Source organism: Erinaceus europaeus, chromosome 17 (assembly GCF_950295315.1).
Source record: "Erinaceus europaeus chromosome 17, mEriEur2.1, whole genome shotgun sequence".
Classification (NCBI taxonomy): Eukaryota; Metazoa; Chordata; class Mammalia; order Eulipotyphla; family Erinaceidae; genus Erinaceus; species Erinaceus europaeus.
In genome coordinates, this window is record NC_080178.1 from 64,147,224 (window position 1) to 64,173,000 (window position 25,777).

Here is a 25,777-nt window from a genome sequence, read left to right on the forward strand (position 1 = left end):
CTCTGCCACATGTATACTGTCCTGACCTCCAAGACGTTGACCCATTGGTCTGGGTTTACACGGAGGTGGAGGCAGCGCTGGCCCTAGAAGGGGGGGGTGGGGGGACGGGGGCAGCCATTCAGTCTGGAAAGGGTGGCTGGAGTGCAGGTGGACACAGCACACAGCTCCCTATGACTCCCCCTCCGGGGCCACTTCTGCTTGGGGAAAGGCATAAGGGAGCCCCAGGTTCTGAAGTCAGATGCTCTGAGAGCCTGGTCTAGTCCATGAGAGGTTGTGGACACTTCAGGGTACTGGGGAAGGGGGTCTGTGAGAGGGAGAAGGACTAGAGTCTGGCACTGGAAGAGATCCGGCTGGGAGCGACCCTAGAGAGATTATGCAAACCAGCGAACCTTGGCCTTCGGGATCAGAAAACACTCAAGCACCGGGCTGCTGGTGGTGCCTCACCGGGAGTTGGAGTGGATGTGCGTGGGTGGGCTTGGGGTGCCCCGAGGCTGCAAGGGCGAGCAGACCGGCTTCTCTGACTGCCTTGCAGCCTTTGGGTCCCTCAGGTGTGCCACGGGGTGGGGGGCTCTTGGGCTGTTTTGGGGACAGTGAGCCTGAGTGGTATGTTGTTATATGTTGTTATACCTGTGCGTGGGGGGGAGGGGCGCGTGCAGAGAAGGGGTTCGCAGTTAACTTGTAGAAGAATCCTTCTTCTGGAATCCCCTAGTCCCTCCGCTCAGAACCCGCCCTTCCCAAGGCCCCTTCTTCCTCGGTCCCCGCCCACCCTGGGCCCCAGGACAGGTGCCCCTCCCGGGGCGGCGGGGCGAGCGCTAGGACCCTGCGGGGCGGGGCGGGGCGAGGCTGGGGCGCCGTCAGCTCTACCTCTGCAGCCTGGAAAATACCGAGCTCCCAGCCCGCGGAGCTGGAGCCCCGAGCCTAGCCGCGGGAGGCGGGAGGCGGGAGGCGGGCGGGGGGCTCGGGGCGGGGCCGGGCGGCAAGACCCACTGCTCCTCCCCCGGAGCCCCCAGCGGTCCTGTCGCCCGGGCAGCGGCGGTGGCGCTGCCACCCGGCCCCGTGGGCCCGGCGAAACGGCGGGCACAGGTGAGCTGGCGCTCCCCGCACCGCGCGCCCCCCCGCGCCGCGCCCCCCCCCCCCGCGCTCCCCAAGCGCCCCGCGCCCGCGCCGCGCCGCGGCAGAGTTAGTTGCACCGGTCCGGCCAGCGCTGCGCGGTGCCCCGCCAACTCCAGTCCCCTCGGGTCCCGGCCTCCTCTCGGGTCCCCTGGCACACGCTCCACAGCCTCCCCTCCAGCCCCCGGGAGATCCTGGGGCGCCCCCGGGTGGCCCCTGACTGCCTTGAGTCGGCGCGTCCTCACCCGGGGGCCACCCCCTGCTTGGCCCGAACTCTCCCCCCGCCCGGGACCCCCGGACAGCCCCACCCGCGCCCCCAGCACGCTGACTCGGGTCCCCAAACCGGTCTTGCAGGTCCCAGGAAGGTGGCGTCAGCATCTGCAGCGGCGTCAACGTTGCCGGAGCTTCCTTGGAGGACCCAGGAGAGCCGGATCAGGGCCAGAAGCCCAGGCCTCCCCATGGAGAAGTCAGCATCCTCCACCGAGTCCCCCGGGCCCAGGCCCTTCCTGGGCCGCGACAGTGTCCAGGTGCCCGACGACCAGGACTTCCGCAGCTTCCGGTCCGAGTGCGAGGCAGAGGCCGGCTGGAATCTGACCTACAGCAAGGCCGGCGTGTCTGTGTGGGTGCAGGCTGTGGAGGTGGACCGGCCCCTGCACAAGATCAAGGTAGGACACCTGGGACCAGGTGCTCCCTCTGCGGCACCGTGCACCCGAGCTGGCAGAGCTGCCCTGCAGGAAGCGGATTGGGCAGCCAGCAGTCCCCATCATACAGATGGGTCAACCGAGGCCCTGATAGGGGGTATGCCTGCCCTGCCTGTTCCAGAGATAGGGCAGCTTGTCAGGCAGGCCCCTCTATGGGAGTCACCATTCCTGAGCCTCTGCTCGGAGCAGCTGGGATGCTGAATCCTTTTCTCCCCTCCTCTGCCCAGAACTGGGTCTCTTTCCCCTGGCTCCATACCCTGGGGTGCCAGGGACCTGATTCCTTCCTGCCTCATTTCCTCTCTTCCCACTCCCTGGCTGATCCCAGAGTCTCCTGCAGGAGTCCTGAAGGCAGGGCCAGACTGGGTTGGGTTGGAGGAGGAGTGGGCCCCAGGAGGCCCACAGATGCAAAGCTGCAAGCAGCCCCATTCCTCATGCCCCCCCCCCCCCACCTCCCGGTCTTCCCTCTGCCATTATAGGGCAGGTTTGAGATACCCTCCCCCAGACTGTGGGACAGAGGCTGGTGAAAACCCTGGCCTAGAGGCCACACATTTGGAGTTGCTGGGAGAGCCCTTTGTATAGGGTCAGTCTCACCTGGATGGGAAGAGCCCTGTGGGAACAGGGCACTGGACACTGGACTAGAGGGGGGCTTTGCTCTGTCTCCACCAGCAGCTCCTGCTCTTAGATTTTGCTCAGACTCCTTGGCCTCGCACCAGGGCTGGAGCTGGCCAACCTTCCTGCTCAGGCCCCATGTCTGTCTGCCTCCCTTTGTCTTAGTCACATCCAGCCTTGTCCGTCAGCCCCATGTGGCCTTCTGGCTCCACTCCTTGCCTTCTTCCAGGACTCTGTCTGCACTGGCTGTCTGATTGCTCTCTGCCCAAGGTGGCCAGGCTCAGGTCGGAGTTTGAGAAACAAGGAAGGGGAGGACAGCTTGGCGCTCTCTGGGGACAGGGACATGTTCTCCCTCTTTTGAGTCCCCAGTGTCTGACACAGACAGAGCAGGGCTAAGGACAGAGGGAAGGATGGGAGGAAGGAACAAAGTGAATGAGAGGTGAGCACAGTCAGTGACGGCGAAGTGGCTTTCCTGCAAGTGGTCTGGTCCTGTGCAGTGGGGTGCCTGGTTTCTCAGAAGTGAGGGCAAGGGAAGGGCTGAACCAAATCCAGTCCCCCCACCCTCTGTCAACAGGGCGGGGCTGCCACCACCATCTGGCTTGGTTAATGAATAAACCCAGTCCAGTCCAGGACTGACTGCAGTTGGTGGGCCTGGGGATCTGATTGCCACACCAGACCCCTGATGACTAGATTACACTTTGCCACACAATCTTCTGTGGCAGTGGATGGGTCTTCGAGAAACTGGAGTGTCATGGACTTTTGGACCAGAGCATCTGCCCTCCAAGGCAGCCAGAACTCTGCCCATCTTTGCTCTCAGACTGGACAGGGTCAGAGATCCTAAGTGGCCTTTGGTGGTCTCTGCTTTGTCTCTTCTGTAGCCCCCCACTGGGGTGCATTGAGGATGCTCCACCTACTTGGGGTCAGGGACTAACCCAGGGTCTACCGTCAGGTCCCAGCAGAATTAGGCTTATAACCCAGATCTCTAACCACACAGCCTATTTCTCTACCTGTTGCTACCCTACAGTGGAGGGAGGGTTGGAGATAGCAGGTGAGCAGAACTGGGGCCCAAGCAGTGGCTGGAGCCTTGGCTTGAGCAGGCCATATTCCTGACCCCTTGGCACAGGGATTCAGCTCTGGATGGCTGGGCAGGAGTCTGTGGGTGCTCCCTTGACAAAGTCCCAGGCTTCCTGAGCTGTGCCAAGCATTTCTTCCCACCAGCTTATCTGTCCCCAGCCATCCTGCTCACTCCAGAAGAGGAAACTGAGGCTAGGAGGTGATGTCACCTGGGAAACCCAGGACAGTGGCCTCCAGTGCTCCCACCCCTGTCTGCTTGGGTTTACCTCTTAGTCAACATGATGGCATTTAACCCCATCAATAACTCTTTGAATGACATGGTGTACTCTTTATTCCACTCTTGTTTGATCATTGAGAAAGCTGAGGCCTGGGAGGGGCACAGCCTGCCAAGGTCACACACAGTTCTGAAGCCAGAGTCCCCAGCAATGATTGGGTCACTCCAGGAGTCCGGGGCTGTGGAGTGTCTGATCCCTTCTGTTTGGGCCTGCTCACTTGCTAGGATGGTCAGCTGGCACAGAATGTGCCCTGTTCTTGTGATGGGGGGGGGACATAAGGAGAGGGGGAGGTATAAGGCTCACCTTGCTGATCTCCTAATCGACCTCATCACCTGCCCCAATATCTAGGGCTCAGCCTTGGAGCCAGCACAAATGGAAGGGACTGGATGGAGGCCACATTCCTTTTCTGCCCCTCCTGGCCTGGGCCCAAGCCCTGGATGCTGGTAAAAAGGCAGATACCAGTTCCTGAAGGGTCAGCCTCCTGCCTCGAGTCAGACACTGAACTTGGATCCTGGGTCCAAGGGAAATGGTTTTGTGGAACTTGAACCTGAGTCTCGGTCCCCAGGCCAGGCTTCCATGAATGCCAAGTGGCATAACTAGGTGTTATCACAGACCCCTGCAAGCGTCAACCCGGCTTTGACCTAGCACATTATGATTGGGCCCTCCTCAATCGCTATCGAACAGGCCACGGCCGGTGCGCCGCTATGTTCCATCACTGGGGAGCCAGAGATGACCCGAACTGCCCCTGCGGCTACAGACAGACTATGACCCACATAGTCAACTGCCACCTCTCCAGATTCAAAGGAGGTCTCGAAACTTTACATCAGGCTCAACCTGACGCTGTTGACTGGCTACGGAAAAATGGCAAACGCTAGAAGAAGAAGAACTAGGCGTCTTCCAGGTGTTCAGACAGGGTTAGCAGAGAAGGAAGTGTGGGGTCTAGTCCTGGGTGTGGCATCCTCTCACCATGTGACGGTGGACATGCCCTTGCCCCTCTCTGGGCTGCTTCTCCCTCTGCACTGTGAGGCTCTCCTAACTGCAGAGTCTGATCTCAGTGTCTATGTTAAGGCCCCTGAGAGAGGGATGAGGAATTGGGGACAGAGAACACGAGATGGCATATCCCATGCTGCTGTGTGCCTAGTCCTAGGCTTGGCAAGCTGTGAGAGATCCCGACACTGGCCCCTGGCCTCAAAGATTTGCAAACCCCAGTGGAGAAAGGACAGACAGTTCCAGGTAACCCAGGCCTGCTGCCTGACTGATGAACCAGGAAGCCTACAGAGACAGGAGTAGACCAGGTGGGCAGGGCTCAAGGGGCTTGGTCATCAGAGGGGAGTGTGGCTGAGAATTTGAGGTTCCTTTTGTCACCGGAAGTGGGGTAGTGGGGACCTGTCTGCTCTGACTTCCTGTCCAGGGGCCCCTCCCCTTCCTCTAGGGAACCCAAGGCCCCTGGGTCCTAAGCTCTGGCCAGTACTCTGGCCTCTATCCTTTCAGCTGAACCTCTTCTCCCCTGAGAGAGACAGTGTCATCTGAGGGTCTGGGATATATTTTCTCCCCACTGAGTCTACACTCCTATCTTGTGGCCTGAGTCTCTCAGCCCCTCCAACAGATTTAGAAACTGAGGCTATGAGCAGGACATCCCTTATCTAGTCCAGTAGTTAGAAAATGACTGCACAGGAGCAGAACCCAGGCCCTCGGATGGCTAGACTGAACTCTGTTCCTTGCCATGTGACTTTGGTGGTAGGGCAGGGACTCACCTGGTGTTAGGATGGACTGGTGCTCAGTTCAGACTTATTCTCCGCACACACACCCCCCCCCACCCCCAGGAGCTGTTTCTCCTCCTCAAGGGGAAGTTGTAGGGCAGGTGACCTGCAGAGGTTGTCCTGGCCTTGGGCTGTGCCAGCAGTTCATGTGAGGCATTGGGGGTCCAAACTAGGCATTGGAGTCCCTTTCCTGACTGACTCTAGGTTGCCTGGCTGGGGATGCCTGCAGGAAGTGGCTCCAGAACTGTCCTCAGGGAATAAGCTCTGAGGAGAGTGCAGGGCTTCTCCTCATCCAGGTCTTCGTCTTCAGGCATGGCCTCAGGGGAGGGAACAACCAGAGGCAGCTGGAGACTTGAGGGTGATCTTTCTGGAGGCTTGAAGTTAGCAGACACAGGAGTTCAGAGTCCAGGCCAGGTGGCCTGGGCAAGTCCCCAATTCTACCTAGATCTGTTTCTTCACCTGTGAGATGTGGATAGTGCTGCTGCCTGCCTGTCATTTGTTCATTGGTTTATATAGTTGGTGTCATTGTCACTGAAAACCTCTCCACCTGGCCGTGTGCTGGAGGCTGGGGACAGAGTGGCATCAATGTAAGCCTTTGCCTGCAAGGAGCTCCCAACTGAGTGCTGGGATGGACCCTCATCTCAGGAACTGTGGAAGCTCACAGGGGTCTCTGAGCTGGCCTTGGGGACCAGGAGAGTCTTCCCCAAGGAGTGTTTGGGGAGTCCCTGTGAAGTTTTTGGGAGGAAGAAGAATGCATGTTTGTTGGTGTGGGGGCATTCCACCAGAGCCACTGTGCAGGCCAAGGAGGCAGGAGGACACTGCATCGGGGAAGCACAGGGAGATCAGTGTGAGCCTTGAATAGAACTCAGGATGCCAGGCCAGTCAGACCACGGTGCTGAGACTCGGGTTCTGAGGTCCTGGGGTGTAGGGGAGGCTACTACTCTACCCCTCCCTATAGATGTGTTGGAACTGACGTTGAAGCAGGGGCTGTGGGAACCAGAATGAGGAACTGCATCTGGAGAGACGAGGAAGGACACAGTTGGAATGTGCTTACAGCATGGTGCTTGGCAGTGTGCAAGCTGCCAGGTGCTGCACAGGCTGGGGTGCAAGCTGGCGTGTGTGCAGCCCTGTGGGGCCTGCCCCAGGGGTGAGGAAGCTGGGAGTGGGAGCTGTGAGGGGTGGACACCTCCAGTCACTGTCCCCACAGGGGCCAGAGGAGTCCTCAGTCCCCAAGCTGGCTGTGTGCCCTCCACACCCAGCTCCCCAGGCTCTGGTGTTTAAACTTTAACGAGCCCCAGCTCAGTTTCCAGCAGAGTCTTTAAAGTTTCAGGAGATGAGAGAAAGGAGGGAGCCCTGGAGACAGATGGGTTTTCTTTCTTTCCCTGTCTTTCCATGCCTGACTGAGCCTCCTGGCACCAGGGCCAGGGGCGCCGTGACCCCAGAGGCCTGGCATTAGGACCTCAACTGGGCTTCTGCAGTCTGTACCTCAGGCCTGGGTGCCAGGTCGCCCACAAGGCAGGCAGAACAGAAACCCCATACCAGTCCTGACTTCTGCCCTGTGCCCTTGGCCTGGCCAGTTAAGTGTACTACAGCAGCACGTGAGGGTACTGCTGCTCAGGCCAGGGGCTTCTGTGCCCCCCTAGGTGCTTCTGTTCATGAGTTGGATGTCTGGGACTCCTGCAGCTGCAGGAGCACAGGCCATGGAAGTAACTATGTGTGGGTCTCACACTGACTGAACACAGAGCTGTGTCAGCTGTCAGTGCAGAGAGCTGGGGCCAGGCAGCACACACAGCTGGGGCTTTCCACCAAGCAGGTGCCTTCTTGCTTCTCACTGGGGCTCCCCAAGACAGGTGCTTGCTGTTTGCCATGTCTCTAGCCTCTTATGTCCTGGGGTGGGTCACCAAAGCCTACAGACAAACACACACACAGGAAATGGAGAGTGAGTACCACTTTTGGTCTTCCCTTTGGTACCTGGACCATTTCCTTTTTTTTTTTTTTTTTAAATTATTGCATATGAAAGAGTTTCACATGAGACAGAGAGCAAGAGGGAGACAAGTCAAAGCCAGAGCACCACTCTGGTATCTGCAGTGCCAGGAACTGAACCAGCAGTTTGAGGCATGTAAGTCCTACTCTCTACTCAGTGAGCCATTTCCCTGGCTATTTCCCCGGGTCATTTTATCTCATCCTTTGAGTTTCCTACCCCAGCTTGCATCTGCCCCCTGGCTCTGTGACATCTCCTACCATCTCCTAGACTCCCCTCTGTCTCTAGACTCTCTCAGACTGCTTGGGGCCTGACACTGGAGGAGGGAAGTGAAGACTCTTAAGGCAGAGTCCTGACATCCAGAATAGATGGAGTTCCCTTGCATGTCTCCAACATTCATTCATTTGAAACCCATTTGTTGAGCACATGCTCTTGCCAAGTTTTGTGCTATGCCCAGGAATCTGGTGGCAAACCAGACAGATCAGACCTTGTTGTTATGGGTTTACATCTTGAGTGGAGAGACAAGCAAAACAGAAGCCGGCAGTAACTGAATAAGATACCAGATGGTAACTGGGTATTGTGAGGACAGGGTGCTGGGATGGGGCCTGGCCTTCTTGGCCTGGACCTTCTGTGTGTGGGGTTGGGCTGGGGATGACTTAATGCGATGTGGTCCTTGGCCAGGTGGACTCTAAGCCTCCTCCCAGCTGCCCAGGTACCAGGCCTGGAGCAGGCACTGGACAGACTTATATTGAGAGAGAGAAAGAGAGCAAATGTGCTAAGGCCGTGTGTATGTGTGCCCCTGAGTGTGAGACTGTGTATGTTTCTGTGTCTGGCGTTACTCTGAGTGAGTCACACCCCCTCACTGCAGTAGAATTGTGTCTGATCCAATTATGTCTCCTCAGCTGTATCCTGGTACACCCGCCCCCTGGCTCAGCTCGGCCTCTGCCCGACTTCCCCTCCCTGACTCCCTCCAGCCTCTTGTCCTGTCTCTGGGCCTCCCAGGTTCTCAGAGCCTCCCCTTAGGCTGTGCTGTCTCACCCTGTATTTTGGTTCTTTCCTCTGCCTTTCTGGGTCTCCTTATCTCCTTTCTTCCATTTCTCCCCACTGTTCCAAGCATTTATTCAATAAATCTCTTCTTGTGCCTCCTACTTGCTCTGCCAACCCCTGTGCTGGTGCTGGGGACCAGGATCCCTTCTCATGGGGAGACTGGTGGGGAGGGAACAACCCTGCTGCACAACCTGGGCTGAGGGAGGTGGGGGCACTGACAGCACAGGGCCTGGGGGCAGCAGGACCCAGGGGACAGGCTGAGGGATAGGTGAACCCCTCAGTGAGCACCCAGGGCCAGAGCTGCAGGCTGAGGGTCAGGAAGGAGCAGCCAGGGCCAGGAGGATTTGGGGGGGGGGGTCATGTTTGATCCCAGAGGCAGAGAGACCCCATAGCAGGTGCAGTGCTGTCATCAGCTCTGGGTTCTAGACAGCTCTGCCTATAGGGACAGACTGACTCCGGGCTCAGGCCACCAGAGGCAAGGATGTTTCTGAATGCAAGGAGGCAGAGAAGGTGAGGCCAGAAGCAAGCAGAGGAGAGCAGGAGGGAGTGGACTCTGGGTAGATGCTGCGGCAGCGGGCACAGCCAGCGGGGCGGACACAGGAGGTGCTGAGGATATGTGGAGCTTATTGGACAACTTGAGAGCACAAGACAACTGCTGCCTCTGACACCCACCACACCCACTTTCTCCCCTCAAACTGGGTGCCCTGAGGCTGGGGAGAGTGAGTGCCCTGAGCTGGCTCCTTCCCGGATATTGTCTTCTGTCTTCATGTCTGTGTGTCAGGCCTGGTCTCCTCATGTCTCACTGGTGTTCCATTCTCTCCTTTTCCTCTCAGGCTCACCTACTCTCTCCCTCCTCTGCTTCATTCCCTGCCTCCTCTGAGGCTCGAGGCCCAGACCCAGAGGTCAGCTTCAGGGATGCCAGAGCGGCTTGGAGGGCTGGGGCTTGGAGGATGGAGGTGAGGTCCAGGGAGGCTGCTGGTGAGGAGCGGGAGGGAGGAGGAGGCAGAGGAGGGATGAGTCACTCAGGCCTGTATGGAGAGCCTGGAAGGAGCCAGCTCAGGGACACTCACTCGCCCCAGTCTTAGGGCACCCAGTTTGAGGGCAGAAGGTGGGCTGGTGGGTGCCAGTAGATCCCCTCCCTTTCAGAAAAGGAGGCCACATATCTTGCAGGTGGGAAGCCTCAGTCCGGAGGTGGGATGGAGATCTGCTCTGAGTATGCCCCACATATGCTATCCTTAGCAGTGGCTGCTAGGGCCAGGCCTCACCGGGCTTTCCCTTGGTCCCTTCCCCCTCAAGTAGAGCCTTAGGGATAGACTCTGAGTCACACTGGCTTTCAGACTGTCGCCTCCACTGCACTTTTCTGAGCCATCATTCACAAGCCTTCCAGAAGGAGATGGGTTTGCATGGCCCCTCAAACAGAGCCCGGCGTGCCATTCACAGCTGCTGAACGGATGAGTGAATGAACAGCGTGAGGCACCCAAGGGACGGCTCCATTTCCTGGGCCTCCATCCTTGTTAACTCAGGTTACCTTGTAGGAGGCTGAGCTCTCGCAGTCTGACAGCCGCAGATCCCAGCAATGAGTCCAGGTGTCCAGGTGTCCAGGTGTCCAGGCTTCCAGGTCCAGGGAATGAGGGCCTAGGGATTCTGGAAGACCTCTGCCCCTCTCCCCTCTTCCTTTGGCATTTGTTTTGAAATGTAGCCTGATGCATTCACAGTATCATCACTGAGACATCTCCCTAGGCCAATTTTCATGTTCTTTACTGAGTGGAGAGACAGAATGAGAAAGTGAGCACAGCTCCACCATCCATGCTGCTGTCCATGGTGCTCCCCTGTGGTGCTGGGGTATGAACCCAAAACTCATGCTTGTAAGGCCCATGCTTCACTGGATGAGCCATTTCCCAGACCCAGGAAAGCATTCTTAACTTAGAAGTGTATAGTTCCTATACTTTTCTTTAAACACAGTGCCAGTGATCAAACCCAAGGTTTTGCACACGCAAGCCAGGGAGGCAGTCTCTTTACCTCTGTGCCATTCCCCTGGCCCTGATTTCCCCAGCCTGTACAAGCTATATTGTATCAACAGGAGCAAGAGTCCCAAAGTGAAAAAATTGCAGCTGGGGAGGTGGCACATGGGGGAAATGAATGTGCCAGAGTTTGCTCCCTCACACACATGCAAATAGATAGTTTAGATGATGTAAAAATGAGGCCCTCCATTCCTGAGGTAATACTTTTCCTTGGCTCCTTCCTGCCTCACCTATGAGACTGGGTTCACGCCATATCCTCTTTTATTCATCTCACATCACATCTTTCTTTTATTCTTTCTTTCTTTCTTTCTTTTTTTTTTAATTGGAGGGGGTCGGTGCCGGCACTACAAATCCACCGCTTTTGGTGGCTTTTTTTTCTTCTTTATTTTCATTTGATAGGACAGAGCAATTGAGAGGGAGAGAGAGGGACAGAAAGACACCTGCAGACTTGCTTCACTGCTTGCGAAGCGACCCACCCCCCTGTAGGTAGGGAGCCGGAGACTCAAACCGGATCTTTACGTGTATCCTTCCGCATAGTACTATGTGCGCTTAACCCATCTGGGCTCCCTCACATCACATCTCCATAGGCTTCTCCTATTTCTACAAAATGACCTGTCAGGCAGCTAGCTCTGCCTGCCCTGCTTGTTCTGGGCTCAGAGGTGCCTGACTCCCCAGTCCCCATGGTGGTCTCCCTGAGCGTTAGGACCTCACCAATCCTTGACCAGCTGGACCCCCCATCTGGTTATTACAGTCTGTTCACCAGTGTGGTTTGCTAATTACAAATGCAATAATTAGTCACGAGTCTGGTAGCAGGGCACTTTTTCTGAATTTGTATGTTCCCCCTTGAATACTGAGTTCTGTCTGGTCTGAGGATTCCAGGAACTGAGTCAAAAGACATATTCTAATGATTTTTTAGAAATATTTGCAGATTTGTTTTTCAGAGCAGCAGAGCCAGTTTTTGCTGTCACTAATCATGAAATAGCTTTTACCACATTCTCATACATTGTGAGAATTTTATGTCTTTGGTATTTTATCAGGGATGAATTGGTACCTCATTGCAGTTTAGAGTCTCTTGCTCTGTCGACTAAGCTAGCCAGGTGACTGCCCCCTCTGTATAATTTTTTAAATATTTATTTATTTATTTTCCTTTTTGTTGCCCTTGTTTTTTTTTATTGTTGTTGTAGTTATTATTATTGTTGTTGATGTTGTCATTGTTGGATAGGACAGAGAGAAATGGAGAGAGGAGGGGAAGAAAGGGGGAGAGAAAGACAGACTCCTGCAGACCTGCTTCACCACCTGTGAAGTGACTCCCCTGCAGGTGGGGAACTGGGGGCTCGAACCACGATCCTTACGCCGGTCCTTGTGCTTTGTGCCACCTGTGCTTAACCTGCTGCACTACTGCCGGACTCCCCCCTCTGTATAATTTAACTTTACTTCTTTTCAGCTGTCACAAACTACTAAAGGTCTTTTTAAGGGAAAAGATGAGGAGAGAGGCCAGATCACAGCTATGGTATGTGTGTGATGCTAGGGCTGGGGAGCAAGCCCAGGGCCCCACTTGTGCACTGGCTCCCCACCTGCCTTCTGGCTTCTGGACTCTCCTGCTGCTGTTCCCAATGCAGCCAAACTGGCAGAATACACACCCTGGCCTCTGAATCTCTGGGACTCCCACAGTGGAGGACCAGCGAGTGGCTCCAAGGCCTTTTCTCCTCAAAACCCACCCGCAGTGCCTTCCCAGGACCTCCTGTTTACACCCCTCTCCTAAATTCTGTCTTCAAGCTTCAGGGTTGCTGTCCCTGGAATAGATGGGGCCACCAGGTCTTTGGGTCAGCAATGGGAGCAGGGGCTGAAGAACCTGTCAGAACCCACGGAGACAGGAGAAAGGAAGTTAGGTTACCCCCAGGGGCTGTCATAGGAGCTCTGACCACAAAGTACCTGAAGCCAGTCCCTGCACCTCAGTACCTGTTTTTTTGGGAAGAGAGTGTGAGGGCTAGTGGGAAGCTTGCAGGGCACCAGGGTTCAGTGTGGCAGGACTGTCCAGCCTTGCCTGTCCCCTCACCATTTCACCTTGTGCATTGCTCCTTGTCCTTGTTGCATCTATAAAGTGGGTGATAGAGGACACATATGCAGGCTGGTGCCCCTGGCAGCTGGTAGTGGTGTTTGGCCTGAACCTCAGCCCCCAGGGTGTGCACAGTTCAGGGACTGCTCTGCCTGTGTGGGACACAAGTTAGTGAGTGGTTTGGAGCATGTAGCAGTGGTCTCTGAGGCTTTAACTTTAGTGTGGACTGTGACTGACTTGCTGGTGAGTGTCCCTCCCTCCCTCCCTTGGGACACCTTCTTCTGATGTGAACAGGGTTCTGCTTGGCAGAGAGTGACTTGCTTAGCACTCATTCCTTTTACAAAACCACCTGCTCAAGTGCAACTTGGCAAGCTGCCCGCACAGCCAGAGGCATGTTCCTAAGCCCAGATGGACCTGTACTCTCCTCTGGGCCTCTGCTTCCCTGTAGCATATAGCCACAAAGGGGTGGTAGGAGGGATCATTTCCTGGGCCCCTAGGACTTTGGGACTGTCCGTGTGTCACAAGGCCTCAGGCAAGGTTGCAGGCTACTTGTTTGCTTGTCAGCTCTCTGGCTTTTGACCTTTCCTGGAGGTGACCTGGCTTTGTTCTCTTGTCTCCCTCCATCCTGGAGCTACTGCAGGCCTCCTTCTGTTTCTCTGGTGGAGGTCCCTCCTCCTCTAACCCCAGCATGGAGAGGCCTCCTGGAATGTGGGAACCTGAAGGGGGGGGGGTAGAGGATGAGGCAGAGAGACACTGCTTGGGCTCTGTCCCTGCTCTGTACACACTGACCAAAACCTCCTTCACAGTCCCCGTACCTCTGCCTGAAATGCCTTCACTCCTTCTAGCAGCCTATTTCCTTGTTTTAGGCTGAGTGGTCTGTGTTCCCACATCGTCACCCTGCCCCTGATCATGCTTTGCCGGGATTGTGCATTCCTCTTGCCCCCAGACTCTCTTTGGAGGTGATCTCCAGGTCTGCTTTCCCACTAGCTGCCACCCTGATGCACAGTGGACTCCAGGAAGGGGTGAAGAGATGAAAGGGAGGGCAGGGTGAGGCAGGAAGTGCCCCAAAAGGCACACTGCCAGGCCACCATGGCCTGGATCTAAATAGGGCTGGAGGACTCCCCTTGATGCTTGTAGCAGTACCAGCAGGCCCATCACACGCCCACGCCTTCTCATTGAATGCGGTCACCGCCCGCCCTCAGACAGTGCCATCATCCTCCTCCTCCTTCTCTCACTGCAGGGACCTGAGACTCGGGAGAGCTCAGCCCTGTGCTCAGGGGGAGGAGCTCAGACCGGAGCCCAGGGTGGCCCAACTCATGGGCCCTCAGAGTCTGCCATGGTCGCCTGCATGTCTGGGACCTTCTGGCCCTGGAGGGTTTGGAGAGTGCAGAGGACAGGGGACACATAGTTTCAGGTGCCACTTGCTTCCTCCAGACCTCAGTCTCCTCAGCTGTGGAATAGCTACACACCAACCTCCCTGCTCGGTAGCCTTGACACCTCCACCCCTTCTACCCTTGTCTGGGTTTCATTGGAGGAGGTCTCCCTGATATCAGGACAGTGACTGATCCACCCAGGATCCAATGGCTGTGGGGCCTGGTGACAAGTCTACCTGCTGGGGTACTCTGATGACTCATTGCTTGCCCTCCCTCGCCCCCACCACTGCCACCCCTTCTGTGAGAGCCTCTGAGAACTGCATCTTTCTGAGGTGGGTGTGGCTGCAGCTGGGGTGAGCAGAGATAACGCAGGCTGTCATTTCCCTGTCTAGCAGAGCTGTGCTGTCTCCTGGGGTCTGTGAAAAGAGCCAGGCCAGCATGGGTGTGTGTGTGTGTGTGTGTGTGTGTGCTCATGACACTCTCTGGGGGTGGCTGCCAGGCCTCCCATGGCGTGTGCACCTGAAGCATGGCCACTACAGCAGGGCTCTCACTCCCCACCCCATGGCCCTCCTCCACACAGGTCCCTACTGCTGACTTGCTTCCCTCAGGAAGCCAGTGACTTCTTCCTCTTTTTCCTAGAGAGGAACTGTGGAGAGTTTACTCTTAGCTGGGTGTCTTGTGGGGGCAGCTTATGTTCCCTGCTCCCTCTCAGAGACTTGGGCCCAGATACCACCACACAGCCCTCATCTGAGAGCCCCAGGGAGAATGGCCCCTTCCCAGTCTGCACCCCAGCAGTGAAAGCAGCTGGCCTGGGGGTGCCCAGAGTGTCAGGATTCTAACCCACAAAGTGTGTGTCTGTACTCACTGCACTTAACTGCCCCACAGTCCACAATAAAACATCTAAGGACTTGCAGGGTCAGACCAGCTTCTAGACTAGGACCTGGAGGCTTTCTGTCTGTGCAGGATTCTTGCTGCAGGGACCCTCGGTGGGGGACTGGCTTAGCCTCTTTTTTTTCTTTTAATTATCTTGATTTATTGGACAGAGACAACCAGAATTTGAGAGGGGAGGGAGAGAGAGGGAGACAGACAGACAGACAGACACCTGTAGACCTGCTTCACCACTCGTCAAGCTTTTCCCCTGCAGATGAGGATCAGGGGCTTGAACCTGGGTCTTTGCACTGTAACATGTGCGCTCAACCAGGTGTGTTACCACTCGGCCCCTCTTGCTTAGCCTCTTAAACCCTAGTTTTCTGTTTGGGCATAGTGAAGCCATGAAGGGAAGGGCAGGGCAGAGAGCAGGGTGAGTTCAGGAGTTTGGGGAGGAGAGTGAGGGTTTTGTGTGTGGAGCAGCACCTGGCTGCTCTGGGAGTAGGTGTCTTGCCCTGTTACTAGTTTTCTGTTTGGGCATAGTGAAGCCATGAAGGGAAGGGCAGGGCAGAGAGCAGGGTGAGTTCAGGAGTTTGGGGAGGAGAGTGAGGGTTTTGTGTGTGGAGCAGCACCTGGCTGCTCTGGGAGTAGGTGTCTGGGTGCTGACAGAGCTCCAGGTGCCTCGCGAATGTTACCCCTCCCCCTCCCCCCAGTGCTTAGTTCAGTCACTTACTAATCCACTCACTCAGGTGTTCTTCAGTCTAGATCAGTACCACTGACTCTTTTTGACTTCCACAGCCCTGACACTTGGAGTCCAGTTAATGTATAAAGTGGTCTTCATTTGGGTTTTGTCTGTGTTTTTATGGAATTATTAAAGTAAATCACTGCTAAGGTTTATTTATTTATTTATTTTTGCCTTATTTTTAAAAATTTTTAAATATTCCCTTTTGTCGCCCTTGTGGTTTTATTGTTGTAGTTATTATTGTTGTTATTGATGTCGTCATTGTTAGGACAGAGAGAAATGGAGGGGGAGAGACAGAAAGGGGGAAACACCTACAGACCTGCTTCAGCGCTTGTGAAGTGACTCCCCTGCAGGTGGGGAGCCGGGGGCTCCAACCGGGATACTTACGCCCGTCCTTGCACTTTGCATCACCTGTGCTTAACCTGTTGTGCTACTGCCCGACTCCCCTAAGATTTATTTTACCTGTGTCATACAAGATAAAGAGGTCAGAGCAACACTCTGGTGCACATAGACATAGCATTTGGGGCTCAGGCTTGCAAGTCCTTCACTCTACCAGCTGAGCAGTATTCCCAGCCACTGCCTGATGTTTTCTCAAGGTTAGAGCGAGATGATTCATCTTTGGCAGGAATGTCCCATAAGTGATGCCTGTGTGCTTCTATTCCTTATGTCCTATCAGGCCACACCTAGTTGCAACTTGCCCTGTTACTGAGGATGCTCACTTTGATCGCTTGATTAAAGTGGTATCTGCAGGCTTCTTTGCTGCAAAGTGACTCGCTTTCCCTTTGTAATTAACAAGCATATGATGAGAAGCTGGAAACCATGTAAAGACCTCCTTACTCATCAAACATTAAATGCATTCATTCACACTCGTATGTACTTTGGCTTCCTACTTCATTCGGTGGAGTATAATGTTACCATCATTATTTAACACACGGGTTGTCCCATTTGTAGCCGCTGGCCAGGGCCAGTGACTGCAGACATCCCCAGCACTCAGGGCTCTCAGTGCTGAAACAGAGGAAGCCCAGCACCCTCTGAGGGGCTGACAAGGAAACAGTGGGTACCCCCCACCCCCAGCCAGTCGCTTCATCAGCTGGGCAAAGCTCTATCTTTTCTTGAGAACTTCCTTACTTTCTGGTACTGAATGAAATCACTCCTTTCTCAAATAAATAAATAAATAAGTGGAATATGAATTTTGGGGATTGTGTTGCACTATACCTGGGGCCTGGAGCAGGTAGAACCCCTCATTGGGTTTCTGGAGGCTGTACTTTTGGTGGCTCCACCAGGACTGTGGTGCAGACCCCCGACCTCCCAGACTCAGGTGTTCTTGAAGCCCTGTGCCCACTCACTTGATCACAATGACCACCTCCACCATACCCCCGATTGGTTTAGAGCTGCTTCCATGGTCCTTTTGGTGCCTCCTGGGACTGGGAGCCTTTCAAGACAGGCCACAGCCTCATGTCTGATGCTTCTGCTCCATGCAGGGAGGGCACCAGGGGCTGTCAAGTGCTCCTCTCAGAGCAGAAAAGCAGCCAGAGGGTAGCTGGTTCAGGGCCACACGATAAGTCTGCAGACTGCAGTCTATCCTTGAACTCTTCTTCTTGGTTTTAAGATGGGGCTAATACCCGAGCATTACTGTGAGATTAGATGATGACGAGTGTGTAAAGCACCGGATGGAGCAACAGAGAAACAAGCAGCTGGTAGAGCTCTGGACTTGCATCCCTCTTATCTCTTGCTCTCTTTCTCCCCCACATGAAGCTCTATACCATATGTAATGAATGCGTTTGAAAAGCCACTCATAGCAACTGGCATGTGGGAAGTGCACCTGTATGAATCTTCAGGATAACAAAATTTAAAAGAATACTTATCTAATTTGGAACAAGACAGAGAAATTGAAAGGGAAGGGAAGGAGGAGATAGCAAGGGAGAGAGAGGGACACCTGCAGCCCTGCTTCATTACTCATGAAGCCTTCCCTCATGAGGGCTGGGAGCTTGAACCCAGGTCCTTGCACATGTTGATATGGTGCCTCAACCAGGTGTGTGCCACCTGGCTCCCAGGAGACCTTTAAAGTCCTCCACCCCCACTATTGCAGAAGCAGGACTATATATTATAGAGAAGGAAACTGCTGTAAAGAAAACAAAGTCATCATAGTATGCTATGCATTGTTTCGTAATCTTTATTTTATTTTATTTTATTTTATTTTTGTCTCCAGAGCAATGCTCAGTTTCAGCTTGTGGTGGTGTGGGGGATTGAGCCCGGGACTTTGGAGCCTCAAGCATGAGAGTCTCTTTGCCTACCCATTATGCTACCTACCCTTGCCCTGCTTTAAAAATTTTTTCCCCTTCTTTTTTGCAGGTAGCAATTTCCACTGTTAAGTCTTGGTAAAATTTCAGCACAGATAATACTCAGACCACGCCCACATCTGTCCTGAATATGTCCTTTATTGTATTCTTGGGTGCAAGCCAGCTTGCAGTCCAAGACCACATGCATATCTGGTGGTTGTGTCCTGAGGTGTTAGTGTTGCCCTGTCAGTTCCTCTCTTAGGCTGGGCGGCTACAGCCCCGTAGAACGTGTGTCCTGGCTGGGTCTGGTGCTATTCTCTTCTTGGTGTGACTTAGCTTGCTCAGCTGTGCTATAGATTTTGTGCAAAGTAAAGTCTGTGTGGCCAGGGCTCACTGGTGCTTGAGTGTTCAACAGGTATGTGGTGTAGCCTTCCTTGGCTTCTCACCACCACTAGTGCCACCACAGTTCTTCCCAAGATGAGGGAGTAGGTAGTGTGACCCCACCCTTGTAGATCAGTAGTTGCTTATATCAATTATTTGCTTATTTATTTTTAGTCGGAGCCCTGTTCAGCTCTGGCTTATGGTGGGGCTGAGGGTTGAATCTGGGGTTCTCGGTGCCTTAGGCATGAAAGACTTCTTGTGTAATCATTATGCTGTTTCCCCAGCCCATCTCTCCCTTGTTCATATATTTATTTCTTTTTATTTAACAGATTATTTACTTTGGGGGAGGAAGAAGAGTAAGTGCATACTTTACCATGTGGGAGAATCTAAGTCTGAGCCCCTGGCCACCACATGGGAACACCTGCACAGGGGAAGCTTCACAAGTGGCAAAGGGAAGAGAGAGAGAGAGAGAGAGAGAGAGAGAGAAAGAGAGAGAGAACGCATGCCCACTGGGAGTGATGGAGTTGTGCAAGTACAGAGCCCCAGTAAAGTCCCTGGTGGAAGAAAAAGAAAAAGATTTTCTTTTCTTTCTTTTTTGCCTTTAGGGTTTTCACTGGGATTCAGTGCTGGTGCTGCGAATCCACAGCTCCCAGCAGCCATTTAAATAGTTTTCCTTTCTAATTTTTTTATTAGATAGGACAGAGAAATTGAAAAGGGAGAGGAAGATAGAGAGAGGGAGAGGGAGAGAAAGAGAGACATCTGTAGCCCTGCTTTACTGCTTGTGAAGTGGGTCCCCTGCGGGTGGGGAACGGGAGGGGGGCCCTCAAACCCAGATCCTTGCCCTTGGTAATATGTGCACTTAACTGGGTGTGCCACCACCCGGCCCCCAAGATGTTTCTTTATTTAATATGGGATAGAGAATTTCACATGGAGAGAAACTAGAGCACCATTCTGATATAGGTGGTGCCAGGGATTAACCCTAGAGCTCCAGGCATGCAAGTCCTACATTCTACCAGCTGAGCTATTTCCTTGGCCACTGTATCCCACTTTTAGTAGAAAGCATGTAGGTCTCTTATAATCATTTTTAAATGACACAAGAAAACTGGAGTTTAGGCATTTAGGTGAAAAAAAGTCACAGGGCAGCTCATAGATTGACGTTCGTCTTGCTGAGATGCAAATTTAAGGAAAACCAGTTTTGCTTTTATTTCCTGCTCAGACATGTGATCTAGTTAAAAATCCACACGTGATCTGGTTTAATTCTCAGCTCTACTACTTACTGGTGGGGTGACCTAGTGACTTAACCTCTCTGAGCCTCAAGTTTCTTCTTGGACTTCTGACAGAGATATTGTGAGGGTTAAATTAAAGTACTCTCAGCTGTTTTCTGCCTTAGCTGAAGCATTCTTGGAGGATAATGCTAATAAAAAGCCCCAAAATGTTTATTGAATAAAAAAGAAAAAAGAGGGAGTCGGGTGGTAGCACAGCAGGTTAAGCGCACATGGCACAGAGTGCAAGGACCAGTGTAAGGATCCCGCTTAGAGCCCCAGCTCCCCACTTTCAGGGGAGTCGCTTCACAGGCGGTGAAGCATGTCTGCAGATATCTGTCTTTCTCTACCCCCTCTGTCTTCCCCTCCTCTCTCCATTTCTCTCTGTCCTATCCAACAATGACGACAACAATAATAACTACAACAATAAAACAACAAAGGCAACAAAAGGGAATAAATACATAAATATTAAAAAAAAAGAAAAAGAAAAAAGGAGTGAGCAATGGTGCATTGGGATAAGTGCACATAGTACGAAAATCCCCGGGCAAGGATCATCCCGGTTCGAGCCCTCAGGTCCCCCACCTGTAGGGGGATCACTTCACAGGTCTTTCCCCCCATCTCTATCTGCTTCTCCCCTTTCAATTTCTCTCTGTCCTATCCAATAAAATGGAAAAAATGGCCACAGGAGCAGTGGGTTTGTAGTACAGGCACTGAGCCCCAGCGATAACCCTGGAGGCAAAGAAAAAGAACAAGTAGTGTGCTGTGGCCAGCTGCTAATTATGATGGAGGAAAGAAACCACCCATTTCAACATCTGTTTACTCACTTGTGCCTTCATGTCATTCCATATGAGTCCAGACAGGGCTCTGGGCTGAATCACTTGTGAGCCTCTAGCTGAGATGTTTGCAAGGTGCTGGAAGGCATAGGTCTGGAGACAGTGTGTAAGCCCAGAGATCTGGCAGGCAATTCAGGGAGGCTTCTTGGAGGGGGGGAAGGTGAGATAAAGGGGAGATTGGTGAGGGCCGAGTGGGGGAGATGGCTTGTGAACACAGGAGCTGTCTGTGCTGGCACAATGACCCCTGGGCTCCTTAGGGCTTGTGGAAGGAAGGAAGTGACTCTCTGCTAGCAGCTTGAGTGGGGCCTTTTTCTCTGTCCTCCTTCTCTTCCTCTTTCCTCTCCATCTGCTCTGCCTGCCAGCCCTGCCACCTCCTAACCAGGCCCGAGCCCACTGTGACCCTGACCACTGTCTGTCTGTTCCTCTGTGTACAGTGCCGGATGGAGTGCCGAGACGTGCCAGCCGAGACCCTCTATGATGTCCTCCACGACATTGAGTACCGAAAGAAGTGGGACAGCAACGTCATCGAGACCTTCGACATCGCTCGCCTAACGGTCAACGCCGATGTGGGCTATTACTCTTGTGAGCAGGCGCAGCCCCCAGCCCCTCAATTTCCACTCAGCCCCCACCACCTGCTCCCACTCTTGCCACAAGGAAGGATATAGTGCTGGGCTGGGCTGGGCTGGGCTGTCCTGAGTCCCGAGAGCTGGGATAGCACTGCCCTGGGGAAGGCACCGACTTCTGACAGCCTTGTGTACTCCCAGGCACACAAGCACACATGCCCTGAGAGTGCACACCCATGCTCCTATGTAGGGCCTCTACACAGACACCCGTGTACACACAGTCACACACACAACCATAGGGGTGCACACACTGCCCATACCCTTCAAGAATGAGAACATTCCCCAGAAAGGCCAGGGGAACAAGGCCAGGGCCCTGTGAGGGTGTGAGGGGCTGAGGCAGGACAGAGAGAATTCTGCTCTCTTTCCCACTTCTGGCTGTGGTACTGTGGTCTGGGGTGTGTGTGTGTGTGGGGGGTGCCTTCTGGACCTGGGGAGCTGACCCTACTCCCCTGCACCTCTGGCCTCTGCCTTGTCTTCCCTCTCTGGTGGACTGACTGTGGGCTGGCTGAATTACCACTTTCTCTTCACAGGGAGGTGTCCAAAGCCATTGAAGAACCGTGATGTCATCACCCTCCGCTCCTGGCTTCCGATGGGTACTGACTACATCATCATGAACTACTCAGTCAAACATCCCGTGAGTCTACCTGCCTCCCTGTGGGGTGGGCAGAGGAAGGTACCAGCCTCTGGCTGCTGCTGCGACTTCCCCATGACATCTTGCCAGACACCATGCCTCCTTCCTGCCCAGACTGAGGAATGTCAGCTCCTTCCCCCTGCTGGAGGCTCAGCCTCACAGGAGAGGATGGCATGGGTCATGGCGTGGGCCACGGGAAGGGCATGGGACTCTAGGATGGGCTTGTGGGTAAGTGGGGAGCAAGAGGTGAGAGGTGGGGTCCTCTGGCCCTCTGTGGGTCTGGCCTCTCGATCTCCATGATAGGCAGGTACAGTTGGCCTGGGCAAAGATGCGCATGTATATTTACAGGCTTCCACATATGTGCACATGAGCCCTACTCCAGACTGGGGGCTTCAGGGAAAGCTGGGGGGGGGCAAGGGTGAACTAGCCTGGCTTCTCCACTCCCCATATCAGGCCTGGAGCAGATACCAGGGTGAACAGATGGACCATATGCATGTTTGTGTCCACAAAGACCCACCCCACTCCAATCCTAAGTGTCACCTTCCTATCCTTTCCACCTGCAGAAATACCCACCTCGGAAAGATTTGGTCCGAGCTGTGTCCATCCAGACGGGCTACCTCATCCAGAGCACGGGGCCCAAGAGCTGCATCATCACCTACCTGGCCCAGGTGGACCCCAAAGGTGAGGGCTTGGCTTTGGCAGCCTCCCCCTGGTTCCTTCCCTGTACTGCTGGGGAGGGGCTTGACCTGCCCAGGACCCAGAAGTGCTTCTGTGGAGCGAGTTTATATCTGGGAGCAATTGCATTCACAACAGTATTTGAACCAAGGCTGGAGACTTTACAGTGGTTTCAATAGCAGGGGCCAAGATGGTTGCTCCAGAGTGGAGCTTGAGGCTACCTGTCTGGGCTCTGCCTACCGCCACCTCTCCGCCCCCCCCCCCAGCTTGTTCTGCCTTGCCCCACACTCCTTGGCCACTCTCACTGTGTCTGTTTTGCTGGCTCTCATCTGCAGTCATTCTGAACTCATGGGAGGGCTCTGCCGCTCCCAAAGCTTCTGTGGACTGATGACCATGTTCCTCTCTGCTGAGATCCAGTTCCCTGTGGCCACTGGCTCCCTGGACGCCCCCTTCAGGTTGTCCTCTAGGACCTGGACTCCATGCATCTACTGTTGAACTCACCATGTGCCCTCCTAACTTGCCCATTCTGAGCTTCTGTCCCCTGCACACCCAGAATCTGGCTGTCCCCGTGGCTCCTCCACCCTTGGTTCCCAGGTCCAGTCACTTGAGTCTTTGTGACTCTGCCTCCTAAGTAGTGGCTGAAGTTGTCATCTCTGTTCACACTCAGCATGTCTGTCCAGACGGCTACCAGAAAGGGTTATTTACAAACACTGATTTCCTCATGATTCTCCTCCTCCTCCTTTTTTTCTTTAATTTTGACAGGACAGAGAGAAACTGAGAGGAAAGGGAAGATAGAGAGGGAGAAAGAGTGATACCTGTAGCACTGCTTCACTGCTCATGAAGCTTCCCTCTGCAGGTAGGGACTAAGGGACTGGTCCTTGAGCCTGGTAATGTGTGTATATATATATAATTTATTTGCCAATGAGAGAGGGAGTATCAGAGTACTATTGTGGTGCATATGATGCCAGGGATCAAACTCAGGACCTCATGCTTGCAGGTCTGGTGTTCTACCCTCAGTGCTGCCTCCTGGGCTCTCACAGTCCCTCCCATACCTTCTCCATTCCTACCTCCTGGTCTAGGCCTCCCTCCCCCCTCAGCCTAGGAGCACCTCTCCTCATCTCTGGTGCTGCTTCATCTGTCACTGGTGAGCTCATCTATTTCTGATCTGTTAGCACTTGGCATGCTGTTGGAACACTCAGACACCGAGACCTTCCCAGGCCCAGGGCTGGTGTCACTGTCACTCTGAGTGAGTTATGTGAGTGACCAGAGCATCTCTACAGACACTTGACAAAGACTTAGTATGCACACCCTGAGCATCTTTGCTGAGGGTGCCCAAGCCCAGGGCTCCCCACACCTCCTGCTCTGTGTTGGGTACCAGAGGCAGAGTAGACACTGGAGGTGGAGCCAGGTGGAAAACTTGGTCCTAGCACCCAGCCAAGAAGCCCATATTGTCAGAGAGCCTCCCAGGACAAGGGGCTTAGGCTCAGCATTCATGGTGAGGGGCGGGGAAGAGGGCAGGTGCCGGCTGGGAGCTTAGAGGTCAGTATTCAACTCACACGCAGCCTGGGACACTGTTTATATTATTTTTATTTAGTTAATTTATTTTCACCAGAGCACTGCTTAGCTCTGGTTTATGGTAGGCTGGGGATTGAACCTGGAACCTTTGATGCCTCAAGCATGAAAGTCTTTTTGCATAGCCATTAGGTTATCCCTCCAGCCCTCATTATTTTTTACTTTACTTATGTATTTTGCCTCCAGGGTTACCGCTATAAACTCCAGAGTGCCTGCACTCCGAACCTACTGCTCCTGGTGGTCATTTTTTCCATTTTTGTTGTTGTTGTTGGATAGGAGAGAGAGAAATTGAGAGGTGAGGGGAAGACAGGGAGAGGGAAAAATAAACACCTGCAGACCTGCTTCACCAATTGTGAAGCGACCCCCCTGCAGGTGGGGAGTGGAGGGCTTGAACCAGGATCCTTGTGCAGGTCCTTTTGCTTAGTCCTATGTGCACTTAACCCGGTGCACCACTGCCTAGCCCCCAGCCTCATTATTTTCTAAAATTACTTTATTTTTAATTAGAGAGAGACTGAGACCCAGACCACTGATCTGGTGGTGATGGGGATTGGACTTAGTACCTCAGAGCCTCAAGCAAAAGTCTTTTGCATAGCCACTATGCTCTCTCCTCAGCCCTGTGTTATTATTACTATTATTTTTAGACCAAGACCAGAATACTAATGTGGTGATGATGGGGATTGGACCTAGGACCTTAGAGTCTCAAGCACAAAAGCCTTTTGCATAACCACTATGCTCTCTCCTCAGCCCTGTGTTATTACTACTATTATTTTTTAAAATTTATTTTACCAGAGCACTGCTCAATTCTGGCTTATGGTAGTACTGGGGATTGAACCTGGTACCTGGGAGCCTCAGGCATGGAAGCCATTTGCATCACCATCATGCTATCTCCCTTGGCTCTTTGATTTTCTTCAGTGCAGTTCTGGGGCTCAGCATGGGGTTTGGGGTGGGTGCTGAGCCTGAGGATGTGGGTGGTGGGAATGAGGAAGATGAGTGTTAGTGAGTCCCTGACACACTCCTAGAGGAGGGGGACTCCTCACTCCTCTTCTTCCCCTCATTTCTTTCCTCACTCCTCTCCCTTGCCCTCTCAGGCTCCTTACCCAAGTGGGTGGTGAATAAGTCTTCGCAGTTCCTGGCTCCCAAGGTGAGCAACTGGGAGACTCTGGCTGGGTGGAAGGGTGGAATCCGAACCTCGCCCCCTCCCGGGTCTGGGGGAACCTGTAGGGGGAAGGGACCAACTGGCCACGCTCACCTCTGACTGGACCTGGGCTCCTCCACACAGGCCATGAAGAAGATGTACAAGGCGTGCGTCAAGTACCCCGAGTGGAAGCAGAAGCATCAGCCACACTTCAAGCCCTGGCTGCACCCGGAGCAGAGCCCACTTCCCAGCCTGGCGCTGTCGGAGCTGTCAGTGCAGCACGCGGACTCGCTGGAGAATATCGACGAGAGCACAGTGGCCGAGAGCCGAGAGGAGCGCTCGAGTGGGGCCGGTGGCGAGGGCAGCGACGATGACACCTCGCTCACCTGAGCCAGAGCGCAGACAAGGACCAAGATGAGCCAGCTGGGGCGGACTGGAGCGGGGCTGCCCTCGCGTGCTTCCCCTCCCCACTCGGCACTGCAGCTGGACTGGACGCAACCCTAATAAACCATCCCTCAGCCTCAGCGATCACCGTGCCTTGCTCCCGTCACTGTTCCCAGACAGGTTGCTGCTGTGTGGCGTTCGGCTTAAGGACTAGAGTCCAGTTCATGGGCTGGGAGCCCAGAAGGGGAAGGGAGAGGTCTCCAGCCTTGAGCTGTGGGTTGTGGGCTTCAGAGCTCAGACCAGGGCAGCAACCCAATTCATTTTAAAGACCTCAGGCCTGTGTTAACAGAAGGGTGGCCCCCAGCCCCTAGTGACTGGTTAGGTGC

At 54.1% G+C, this 25,777-nt stretch overlaps 1 protein-coding gene across 2 annotated transcripts; it reads left to right on the forward strand.

Annotated features, from left to right (window-relative positions):
* Positions 1–842: 842 nt before the first annotated feature.
* On the forward strand, positions 843–25,531 carry STARD10 (StAR related lipid transfer domain containing 10). Of its 2 annotated transcripts, XM_060176873.1 has the most exons (7): positions 843–1,083; positions 1,465–1,775; positions 20,806–20,953; positions 21,525–21,628; positions 22,189–22,306; positions 24,961–25,013; positions 25,152–25,531. In XM_060176873.1, the coding sequence occupies exons 2-7, from the start codon at positions 1,569–1,571 to the stop codon at positions 25,395–25,397; spliced, it is 876 nt and encodes a 291-aa protein (XP_060032856.1). In that variant the 5' UTR covers positions 843–1,083; positions 1,465–1,568; the 3' UTR covers positions 25,398–25,531. The 2 variants fall into 2 exon arrangements, with proteins under 2 accessions (XP_060032856.1, XP_060032854.1); XM_060176871.1 differs by lacking the exon at positions 24,961–25,013 and having other exon boundaries at positions 952–1,083.
* Positions 25,532–25,777: the final 246 nt, after the last annotated feature.